Source organism: Suricata suricatta, chromosome 1, assembly GCF_006229205.1.
Source record: "Suricata suricatta isolate VVHF042 chromosome 1, meerkat_22Aug2017_6uvM2_HiC, whole genome shotgun sequence".
NCBI classification, from domain to species: domain Eukaryota; kingdom Metazoa; phylum Chordata; class Mammalia; order Carnivora; family Herpestidae; genus Suricata; species Suricata suricatta.
Genome location: NC_043700.1, coordinates 107,013,090 through 107,025,829, shown reverse-complemented (window position 1 = coordinate 107,025,829; position 12,740 = coordinate 107,013,090). Strand labels below are relative to the sequence as shown.

The window sequence follows — 12,740 nt, the reverse complement described above, 5'->3', positions numbered from 1 at the left end:
CATGGGCACAGCAGATGAGCTGAGCTGGGTGCAGTCCCGCATCCTGTTTCCTGCACGCAGACGGTACTGCCAGTACAGTGAAGCAGTTTTAAGAAGGGGGGCTCCTAACTGCTGGACTTTGCTCACTTATTAACTGACTTTAGACTGATTACTTAACCTCCTTGTGTTCTAGTATTCTTAAAATATGGGAAACAACTTGCACATGGAAGTTTATAGCAGCTTTATTTATAATTGCCAAGTCTTAGAAGCATTCAAGATACCCTTTAGTTAGTGGATAAATTGTGGTATATCCAGACAATGGGATATTATTCAGCACTGCAATGAAATGAGCAACATAGACAACAGTATTAAAATCATGAAACTTGGGGCACCTGGGTGGTTCAGTCAGTTAAGCATCTGACTTCAGCGCAGGTCCCAGTCTCACAGTTTGTGTGTTTGAGCTGTCAGCACAGAGCCTGGAGCCTACTTCGGATTCTGTCTGTCTCTCCCTCCCCCACTTAACGCTCTGTCTATCTCTGTCTCTCAAAAGTGAATAACCATTAAGAAAATTTTCAGAAAATCATCAAACTTGCTGAGAGACTAGATCTTAATTGTTCCTGTCCCAAAAAAGAAATGATAATTATGTGATGTGTTAGATGCTATTTATATGGCAATCATATTACAGTATACAAATGTATCAAATCAACATGTCATACACCTGAAGTATACCCAATGCTGTGTATCAAAAATATTTCATTAAAAAAAGTAAAACGAAATTAGCTATTAAGCCTTGAAAAGTAGAACCACCTTAAATGCATATACTAAGTGGAAGAAGCCAATCTGCAAAGGCTACTCTATGATTCTAGTTCTGGAAAAGGTGAAGCTGTGGAGGCTGTGAAAGATCAATGGTTGCCGGAGGTTGCAGCAGGGAAGAGAGGGAGGCAAAGCACATAGGATTTTTAGGGCAGTGACATTATTATGTGAGATGCTGCAGTGGTGAGCACCGGTCAGTAAGCGTGTGTTAAAACTCTTAGAATGTACAGCCAAGAGTGAACCCAAATGTAAACAATGGACTTTGGGCGAAAATGATGTAGTTGTGTAGGCTCACAGATTGTAACAGATGTGCCGCTCTGCTACTGGAAGTTGATACTGGGGGAACTGGCCGGGTGGGGTAAGAACTCTCTGTACACTGCTCAGTTTTGCAATTCTAAAATTGATCTAAACTATAAAACCAATTTTTGAGAACTGGAGGGGGGGGGCGTGCTGGATTAGCCCCACAGGTTCTCATTTATCAATTCCAGTTGTCTAATTACTTCCTATTATATCAATGCTAAGCTAATTTTCTTGATAAATTAAGTGATAAATACATTTGAATGGGAAAAAAGATGAGAAGTAGTAGTACATCTCTCATATGGTTGCTGGAAAGATTAAGATACTGCATATAAAATATTGAGCTATACAAAGAGGGTGAGAAGAATATTTGAGATGGAGAATAGCATGTACTACACCCCTGAGATCTGAGAAACTTGTGTGCTAAGAATTGAGAGCTAACCAGTAGGGTCAGAGTACGGCAGGCATGGAAGAGAGGACTGAGATGGGACTGGTGAGATATGCAGTGTCTAAGTCATTCATAGCATCACAGTGGCCATGATAAGCTTTTATTTTGTTAAAGCGTAAAGGGGAATCTGTTGAAAAATTTTAAGCAGTGGAGTGGGGGTAATTCTGTTTAAAGAAGATCACCTTTGCTGCTTTGAGGAGGGGAGCCTCAGGAGAGCAAGGGTGGAAGCAAATGAGACAAGTTTGGAAACTGTTACAATAGATCATGCTGGACCAGAGCATAAACCAAAAAAAAAAAAAAAAAAGAGGTGGATAAACTCTGCAGGTATAAGGGATGGATTGATGGAATTTGTGGCATCAAGAATTTCTGGGTTTGATTTGAGCAGCTAGCAAGATGGTTGGTCAGTTACTGCAGGGGGTAGATAGACCCAGAGGAAGAAATTTCAGGGGGAAATCAAAAGTTTTGTTCTGGGTAAATCTAGTTTCAGATGTATGTGGTGATGTAAGGGGAGAGGTTAGTCCAGGATTTGGATGTCCTAGTCTGGACCTGGGGGAGAGTTCTGGCTAGAGAGTTGAGGGACCAGAGATAGAAACCTGATGGTAGTATGATAAAAAGTGAATGAGAGTTGAGGATGAGGCAGTGTAGACAGATTTGAAAGGTTTGGCTAAAGAGAGCATATGAATAGGGCAGCAGCTGGAGGTCTATGTGGTTAGTGGAGGGTTTGGAACTTTTTAAGAGGAGAGATAGCAGAGCATATTTGCCTACTGAATCTGTAGTGTGAGTGATAGGACAGGGAGTTAAGATTTTGAGAAAGTTTGAGATTTAGAAGATGGAGAGCATCTGAGGAGGGCTTGGTCTTTGGGGGGTAAGGTCACATGATTACAATAGAAGGGCAGGAAGTAAGACTAGAGTTCTACAGTTTCTATGGCAGGAAGATGAGGGAGTTTGGAGTATGAGTTGGCCATGCAAGGTAGGTACACTGAGCAGGCAGGGCTTTCCAGGCAGGGATATTAAAAAGTGCAAGCAAGCATTTAAGTGTGTGGTAGTCAGGAAATAGTACTTTCACACGTCTGGTATCAAGGGTTGGGAAGTGGATGGTGCTGGTAATGTGTAAGGTGAAACTGGAAAGCCGGACAATAATCAGCTCATGGAAAGTTTTCTTTGGAAGAGTTTCTCTTTGCAATAGAGAAAAAACAGAGATTTTTAAATCTAAAAATACTTTGACTTTATGTGACTTCAGAAGATTGGAATACGTCTTAATGTGGAATGGGATTGGTGGGAGGGCCAGTTAGGAAGCTGTTGCAGTGACCTAGGTGAGATGACGTGGACCTGAACGAGGGTGGTGGAGGTGGAGATGAGGGAGAGGATGGCTTTGGGGGCCCCCACGTTAATTAGAACCAGTAGACCTTAGTGGCAGTTCCATTGGAACTACTGGTCTACCGGCTAATTTTATGGACTAGTAGTTGTTTGGGCCAGCTGTCAGTCCTCTAGTTCTAAAACTGCTCAGTAGTGGTGTGAGTTCATCAAGGAATAAAGGAGAGGGTCAGGCCTATGGAGAAATAAGGAAGCTCAGTTCAGGACATATTGAGCTTGAGGTACCAGTGGGCTGTCCCAGTGAGGACATCTAGTGAACCTCCAACAGGAAGCTTGTTGCTCTGGGGACACCCAATGTGTCTGTTATTGTTTGATTATGAACCTTATGAAGATTTGCTTGTTTGGGTTCAGACTACTACTAATCTGGTATTGAGTAAACCAACATGAAGCAAAGAAAACATTCCTAAAAAGAAAATCAATGATACGTTATCAGGATTCCAAAATTATTACTGCCTCATGATCTAATCATACTGCAGTCTAAAGAAAATAATGCAAACAAAGATTTGCAAAAATGTTTAGAATCAGTGTAGCTGCAATGGTAGAAAATTGAGTATGATATGTAGATAATAATACATTAATCAGTGCTAGATGGTGGGTTTTTGGTAAAATTTTGTGAGTCTGTGACGTGTAGAATTTCTAAAATGAGCATGCATTCCGTATGAGGAAAAATATATAGAAATAGTGTATAAACTGGAACTGTCCAACAATAAGTAAATACTAAATTCTGGTACATCCATCGGGTAAGTTATGGAGCATTTAAAATGATTTTGTTTATGAAAAATTTTTGAGGTAGGTGAATACTTTAAAACATTAATGATCAGCTCTCCGTGGACTGTGAATACATGAGTGTATATATCTGTAGACAGGCTGGAATAAAAAGTCAGGGGTTGGTGGGATTGTAGATGCTTGTCTTCTCTTTCTCAAGTTGCCACAACAATTTTTCTTACATTTCTTTTTGTCTTTTTTTTTTGGTTTTCTAGTTTTTTCCTACTTTCCTTGAAAAATTTTGTTCTACCACACTTAGAAAACATAGATTGAGTGGTTTCCTTTAAGTGTTTAACATACACATGTAATTACAACTTTTTAAACAAAGTCTTAAGCTTTTCATCATCTTTGCCCTGCCCCTGAATATGATAAGGATCTTTACATGTTCTAAGAATCCATTCAGTGTAACATGCTCAGTCATGTTTAGAATTTTCCATTCATTTTAACACCAAAAGATGGTTTAAAATTTCTAAATATGAGTAGTTTATTTTAGTTAACCATATTTTATAGATTTGGTGTTTGTATTAGTTTCCTAGGGGTTCCGTAACAGAGTACTTCAGATTGGGGGACTTAAACAACAGCTTTGTTTTCTTACAATTCTGGAAGCCAGAAGTCTGAAGTAAAGGTGTTGCCAAGTTTGGTTTCTTCCGAGGCCTCTCTCCTCGGCTTGTAAATGGCCATCTTCTCATTGTGTCCTCACACAGTCTTTCCTCTGTGAATGCACATGTCTGTGTACGAATCTCCTCTTATAAGGACACCAGTCATACTGGCTTAGGGCCCACACTCATGTTCTCATTTTGACTTAACTACATCTTTAAAATACATTCACGTTTTGAAGTCCTTGGACGTTAGGACCTCAACATGAATTTGTGGGTTAGAGGGAGGACATGGCACAATTCAGGCCTTCAGTGGTGTTGTCTTACAGTCTGCTTCTATCTGGGTTTAGTTTTGTTCTTCCTGAAGAAGTTTTTAACAGAGATGTATAGGAGAGGAACTGTGATCTCTCCATATCTGAAAGCTCTTCATTTTCTTCAATCCTAAGTAAATGTTCCTGAGGATAGTGTTCTGGGATGATGCTTATTTTCCCTTAGCACCTTAAAGATAGTCATACGCTTATTTATTACATACTTATTGAGCTCCTAGATTGTGTGTCAGGTGCTGGGGATACAGCAGTGAACCGGACCACTTCCCTCTCTGCGCCCAGGGAGCATGCACTGTAGTGGGAGGAAAGGGAATAGCATTTGTACAGGCTGTGTGCTGTCGTTTTTCTAGGGTAAACAACTACAAGTGGAGTTGTTGGGTCACCTAAAACACTGCTAGAGGTTTTCCAGAGTGGTTGTGCCATTTTACATTCTTGCCAGTAATGTGTGAGAATTCATTCCTTTTTAAAGTTTCCGTATCTTTCTTTGCTGTCTCTGAGTGAAATGTTGCCTAGTTCATTAGTTTTCTATTGATTTATCCAGTCTAATATTTCTCTAGTCCATTAAGCTGGCTTTCTGGCACATATATAGATTTATTTTTCTATTTCCAGAAATCCTAATTAGTTGATCATAGTTTCTTGTTTATTTCTACCAGTTTAGTATGATAATTTTTTGTTGACTTTCTGGAAGCTAATTCTCCCTTTTATCTCTTTGAAGATCCTAAATATAATGCACATTACAGGCTGTTTTGGATGACTCTCGTTTTTATTTTCCATAAACGGAATTCATCTTCAAAGCAAATTTGTTGGTTCTTTCTTAGCATTTAATTCTCATATATTAGAATTTTGGGATTACAGACTCTAGGAGTTTATCTTTCGTTCTATACTCACCCCTTCTGGCTAGTAATTTTACATTGCTTCCAACTGGGATCCTGTGGCCAGAGCCCAGAATTGGTTCTTAAATTGCCTAAGGTATATCCGTGTCCTGGAATGTTGCAGTGTTTTTAGAGATACCACAGATCACGTCACCAAATCACTCAAAGCCTTGGGGTACCAGCGTGGCTCAGTTGGTTAAGTGTCTAACTCTTGATTTCAGCTTAGATTAGAATTTCATGATTGGAAAGCCCCCACATCGGCTTCTGCACTGGGCATGGAGCCTGCTTAAGATTCTCTCCCTCTCCCTCTGCCCCTCCCCTGCTCCCTCTCGCTGTCAAAAAATAAATAAGTAAACAAATAAATAACTATCACTAGAAGGCATACTATGGGTTACTTTTAGTCTCTCCTACCCTAAAAGAGTCTAATTTTCAGGTACTTCTTATACTTTTCAGAAAAAAAAGCAAAAATATGACTCGTAGTTATACAAATGAACACATATTAAAGAATTTAACTCTTATGAAGTAAAGGAACCAGGTAGATGTCATATTCAGCCAGAAGGAAAAATGAAAGTACCCAAAATTAATATGGAGAAAATAATTTTAAAATGAATTGCAGTTAGAGATAAAACTGGTTAGGGTTGTGTGTGAGTCAATTGGATCACTACCAGACTGGACAAAATTTACATACCTATCCATTAATCTACCTGTGGTTTACACATAGTTGCAAAATGGCTCTAAACCAGTGAAAAGGGCCAGAGTGTCTTAATTTGAAGAAGTGTACTGTAGACAATGTACATTTTTCTATTAACCCTGTTTTCTATAGGACCCAGAACCCAGCTGACTATCCACTTGATCCTCACTTATCACATTGTTTCTCTCTTGTTTTTGGTACAAGGAGATATATATGATGTTTTTGAATAGAACAGAGGGGTCCCTTAAGTGTGAATTTATACCATCATCTCAAATGGAAACTGCATCTTGATTTTATTGACAGTAATAAAGATAATTAATCTAAAATATGGCAGAGCTCTAGAAACAGTCTAATCTTGTTAATGGGCCTTGACACATGCTCATTATTTATCTTCTTTCTACTAATGTCTGTCTCCCATTTACTTTGAAGCTCACACAGAGCTCTCACATATTAATGTTTCCCTTTTGTCATCTTCAAACTATAGCTGTCTCCTTCTCTTTCTCATAACTCGTATCTTCCTCACTCTGCCTGTCAGAGATCAAGGGAGCTGGTATATCTTGAAGCTGGCATTCCAACTTGCTCTGACTGCAAAGCCTGTGTTCTTTCCAGGAGACCATTGCCTTGCAGGAAGACTTAAAGAGGGAATGACAGGACTTGTTAGGCAGAAGTGGATAAAGAAGGCACTTTAATGATAGTCCGTGACTCTTGGCTTGTTTGGCTGGGGCCCAAGTACCTGCTGTAAGAGAAGAGTAAGTGATAAAGCTGTGAAGGTGCATTGGTCCATGCCGCACTTGCTGGGCTCATAAACCGTGCCTTATACTGCTTTGTTTCATGTCATCTTTATACCGGCTCTGCAAGATAGATGATTCCCACCTAACCCTTGAGAAAAGTAACGCGTAGTTAGCCCTATGACTTCTGTGACCTCCCAGCTGGTAAGTGGCTGAATTGAGTTTAGAATCACATTTTTTTTCACATCCAGGGTCACTGTTCTTTCTACTTTACATAGGCTGTTGAAGTCTAAAGCGTTTTCAGCAAGGTTGTAAAGTGATTAAAATTATATTTAGGAAATATACATACTAAAGAGAAGTCTGAGTCCTCTTTTGACAGGATACTGAGTATCATTTGAAGGCAGTAACCCTTGACCCAGCACTAAAATTTGGTATTCAAAATGATTTTGTGCAGAAATTTCCCATAGTTCCTTGGAAGCCATGGAAGGTCCTCTAGAGCCCAGCTTCTCAGAGTATGATCCTCACACCTGTAACTTCAGTGGAACCCTGGGGCTTACTAAGAATACAAATTCTCACACCCTTACTTCAGACCTGCTAAATCAGAAATCCCAGAGTGGAGTCCAGGAATCTGCATTTTTAGTAAGCCCTGTCTTCTTTTTTGTTTGTTTTTTTATTTATTCTTGAGAGACAGAGAGATAGCATGAGCAGAGGAGAATCAGAGAGAGAGGGAGACACAGAATCTGAAGCAGGGGACCAGGCTCTGAGCTGTCAGCGCAGAGCCCAATGCAGGGCTCAAACTCATGAACCGCAAGATCATGACATGAGCTGAAGTTGGATGCCTAACCAACTGAGCCGCCCAGGCATCACCTCTTTTTTAAATTTTTTAATGTTTATTGTGAGAGCAAGTGAGCACAGGAACAGGGGAGGGCAGAGACAGAGAGGAAGACAGAGAATCCCAAGCAGGCTCCACACTGTCAGTACAGAGCCAGGCGCTGGACTCAGTCTCATGAACCGTGAAATCGTGACCTGAGCTGAAATCAAGAGTTGGATGTTTAACTGACTGAGCCACCCAGGCGCCCCTATTCAGGGGACTCTTAGAGGCATACAAATGCTTGATAAAGAAAGCTCTGATATTTTTTCTCTAGCTGCTCTGCCTTTCAGCATTTCCTGGTTGACAAGTGGTTGCCTCTAAAATGATTTCCTCCGTAGTGGACCAGAAGCTTCATCAGCACATTAAGTGTTCTTTCTTTTCAGGACTTAGCATTGGCATCTAGAATCCTGACTCATAGACTGTATGGCTTTATATAGACCCGAGCCTAAAATTTAACTAGTATGTAAAAGTGGTAATCTGTAGGAAAAATCCTGGACAGATACATACATACCAAACCACTGTTAGGAAATTATCCATGGCACTTGGGGAAGAATGGTAAGGTAGACTTTATTTATAGAGCAGTGGAGTTTTGCAGTCGGAGAGAGAGGTTGGGCTCAAGTCTGAATACAACAAGGGAAAAACGGGAATTTATTTCCAAGGAACAAGGTGAGGTGGTGGTAGGTGCAGTGGATGGAAAATTACTAAGAGGATAGGGTAATTTTTTTTGCTAAACTGACCTTCAGGATTCTTGCTGAAGACTGACAGGATGATAAGATAATACCAGTATGTGGGGGCTTGTGGAGAATGAAGAATTTGATTGGATATTGAGGGTGGAAGATTCTGGCTAAACTGACAGGATTCTTGCTTAAACTGGGCTCTTAGAGGATATTGCCAAGGATGGGGCTCCATCAGGTTTAGAGGAGCTGGACTAAAGTTTAATCAAGAAGAGAGTCTTTATCACCACTAACAGTGATGATCTCTGAGGGAAGTTGTGGGATGGTGTGGCGGGAAGGGGAGGGCTTTTAATTTTTATGCCCTACGTTTTTATTTGACTTTTAAATAGAATCATATCATTAAATATTTTTATTACTTTTTTTAAACATTTATTTATTTTGAGAGGCAGAGACAGAACAAAAGCAGGGGAGGGGCCAGAGAGAGAAGGAAGCAGAATCTGAACCAGGCTCCAGGCTCTGAACTGTCAATACAGAGCCTGACATTGGGCTTGAACCCACGAATTGTGAGATCATGATGTGAGCTGAAGTCGGAAGCTTAACTGACTGAGCCACCCAGAAGCCCCTATATCATTAAATATTTTTAAAGAAGTATTTTGGTAGAGAATTCTCACGTGTTTTCAAGTGGATATTTTTTTCTCAGTTTCTTACAGTTTAATTAAAAGTGGTAGGAAGAAAACCCAGTATTATAATATTCATTATCAAAACTTGGGAAAATTTTGCATATCTTTATTCATTGAGAGCTACATCTCTTTTAAGAAAGAATCAGGTTTTTTTCTTTTTCATCTTAGTGAGTTATTTTAGAAATAAAATTTAAATGAACAGCCTTAAATTAATGTGACAGTTATTTTGCTGTAACTATGTATTTAGTTTTTTAGATGTTTATTTAAAAACATTTTTTAAAATGTTTTATTTATTTTTGATACAGAGAGAGACAGAGCATGAGAGGGGGAGGGGCAGAGAGAGAAGGAGACACAGAACCGGAAGCAGGCTCCAGGCTCTGAGCTAGCTGTCAGCACAGAGCCTGATGCGGGGCTCGAACCCACAAATGTGAGATCTGACCTGAGCTGAAGCCGGAGGCTTAACCGACTGAACCACCCAGGCGCCCCTTAGATGTTTATTTTTGAGAGAGAGAGAGAGAGAGAGAGAGAACGCAGCGAGGAAGGGGGTGGTGGGAAGGGCAGAAAGAGAGAAAGGGGGAGACAGAATCTGAAGCAGTCTCCTAACTATCAGCACAGAGCCCGACGCAGGGCTCAAATGCACTAACTGAGGTCAACTTGAGCTGAAGTCTGACGCTTAAAACCAGCTGAGCCACCCAGGCACTCCAAATACTAGAAACATTTATTTGGTTTTTAAATTTTTTTTAAACATTTATTTATTTTTTTGAGAGACAGAGATCATGAGCCGGGAGGGGCAGAGAGAGAGGGACGCACAGAATCAGAAACAGGCTCTAGGTCTCAGCTGTCAGCACAGAGCCTGACGCGGGGCTTGAACCCACGATCATGACCTGAGCCGAAGTCGGATGCTCAACCGACTGAGCTACCCAGGCACCCCTAGAAATACATATTAGAGTGCTTTGTCATTTTTTGAGAACACTATTTTGAGTTTGAGCATAATGGAACATCATTTGCGTCATTGTCATTGTTTTATTTTTCATAGCTGTGAGCACATTTTTAACTGATTTATTTTAACAGCGCAGACTTGCATAAATGAAAAGGTGAAAAATACAATTTGGAAAAGAATTCTTCATTGCATAATTACTGGAAAACTAATTGTTAATAAGCTCTTTGCAAGATGATACATTAAAAAAAAACCAAACCTGGATGCTGTAACTATGGTACTAATTCCTCTGGTATAGGTTCTTTTGAGTGTCGAATGCCTGTGAGCCAGTTTTCGTGCCCTTTCTTTCTACTACCACGGTGTCCCTGTGCACACAGAGCACCATGGCATCTGGCCCTCACTGAGCTTCAGTGCAGCTGTAAACACAAACACCAATGCAATCTCTAAAGCATGTTGCACAGTAAAGTAGGCAATCAGATGTTTGAGGCCCAGCCGTGCTATCAGGTAGAACTCTCTGTGATGATGGCAATGTTCTGTTTCTGTGCTGTCTAATATGGTAGCCACTAGGCACAGGGAGCTATTGAGCACTTAAAATGTGGCGAAGATGACTGAGAAACTGAATTTTTAGTGTTAATTGTAATGACTGCATGTGGCTAGTGCCTACCATATGGGACAAGAAAGCAGTCAGAAAGGTGTAGTGAGCTTCTCTAAGGGCTATCTGGGAAGCTGAAGTTTTTATCATGTTGGTCCTATAAGGTTAGAGAAAACCTCTCTGGTAAAGACACTTATTTCAACTTTCCCACTTTTTCTAAAACAAGAAATAATCTTTCTTACAGGTGTTGTGTGTGAAGCTGTGTGGAAATCTAAAATACAGTCAGTCACATCTTTATAGTACAGTGGTGCCCCCTGATGGTAAGCTTTCTTATTGCTTCTTTGATTTCTACCGCTGACGTGTTTCCATTCTTCCAGCTAAAGGGAGAAGTATGGGTTTTGAGCAAAAAGGACTTTTCTCATGTCCCTCTGTGCTTGCCCCACCCTGTCCCTGGTCAGTTCCTCCCTTTCTGCTGCCATAATACTTCGGATGTCTTTTGGCAAACTCCCACCCCAGCAGTCACGGAGTTAGAGATGAATTAGAAGCAGTTTCTGCCTTCAAGAACTTAACTCTTCACCCGGCAATACTTTAAGCAGTTAATTATGATAAAATGTGACACATGCTTAATAAAATGTTATAGAATTTTAGAGAATATCTAAGTTATAGTATAATGAAGGCACTATAGTAGCAATGCATTATTGCAAGAATTCAGATGGTTATGAATTCTATATTTAAGCATTCCTATGGAATCTTGTATTTTAAAAAATAAATTTTATCCATTCCTGTATTCCTACTTTTCTTTTCCTTAACAGAAATAACAGTTAATTATAGGCATGGCCTTCCCTTGATAACCCTGACTTTGCCATCCAGAAGAGAGCGCTGTCAATTTGTGGTCAAACCAATGTTGTCAACAGTTGGTTCATTCCTTCAGGACCTACAAAATGAAGATAAAGGTGTCAAAACTGCAGCCATCCTCACAGCAGGTATATATATGCTTTTTCAACTTGTCTTTTTTTCTTCTTCTCAACCTTTGTTTTGTTTCTGTTCTAGATGTTTGATTCTTTAATTCATTATATAATAAATGGTTGACCTTTACTGTGTCCATTTTTGTATACCAGTGATATGAAAAAATTAACTCTATTGAGTAAAAAAATTAATGGGAAATGTTTAATAGAAGTTTTAGTTGCTTATTTCATAAACTTAGCCCAAAAGTTTTTCTGAGAAAATGTTAATGACACAGTCATTAGTGTGTAATTTTCAGCATGATTTGAATAACAGAAGACAAAATGCATTTTTAATGATTAAAATAGGTAGTGAATAATTACACAAATAGTTCATTAATCTTTATTATAATGCAGTCATGATCTCATATGTTTTCTAATGGAGTCATTTTTCAGGAAGAATATGTATATTAATACCAGTAGAGGTGGCTCATCATTTAGACATTTCAAGTTTTAGGATATAGCTTTTACGTCTTCATAGTCTGAAGTGGTCTTGGATCTACTACCCCTAAAATAAAATAAAGAATTCTCCACCGCAGCCCAACATAGAGGCTACAAATAGAGATAAATGACCAAATTTGCATTTTCATTTTATTGCAGTATTACATACTTAAACTTATTGAAGTGCTAATGATTACTGTCAGCAGTTTTGAAAAGGAAATAAATATTCTTCCCTATCCAAATTCAGAATCAAATAAGGGATAGGTATAGAAGTTGAAAAAATAGAGATTAAGAATTTATTCACTCGGGGCACCTGGGTGGCTCAGTCAGTTAAGCGTCCAACTTCGGCTCAGGTCCTGATCTTGTGGTTTGTAAGTTTGAGTCCCGCATCAGGCTCTCTGCTAACAGATCAGAGCCTGGAGCCTGTTTCAGATTCAGTCTGTCTGTCTGTCTGTCTCTCTCTCTCTAAAAAATAAATATTAAAAAACATTTTAAATTAAAAAAATATATTTACTCAACAAATTGAGCATCTAATATATGCCAGGCACTGTCCGAGATGCCAGAGGCAGAGCAAAGAACAATAGAGATTAAAAAAAAACACCTGCTGTAACTGAAGTTATATTTTAAAAGGAGAAAGATGAAGGTAAAGAAATAA

The 12,740-nt window shown here is 39.4% G+C and overlaps 1 protein-coding gene across 1 annotated transcript in view; it reads left to right on the top strand.

The window, feature by feature from the left end:
• MCUB (mitochondrial calcium uniporter dominant negative beta subunit) overlaps positions 1 to 12,740 on the top strand; it is a 107,962-nt gene that overhangs the window by 75,534 nt on the left and 19,688 nt on the right. The window contains exons 3-4 of the mRNA XM_029951327.1: positions 10,888 to 10,963; positions 11,456 to 11,626. Coding sequence (XP_029807187.1) covers positions 10,888 to 10,963; positions 11,456 to 11,626 — 247 coding nt within the window. The remainder of the gene's footprint in view (positions 1 to 10,887; positions 10,964 to 11,455; positions 11,627 to 12,740) is intronic.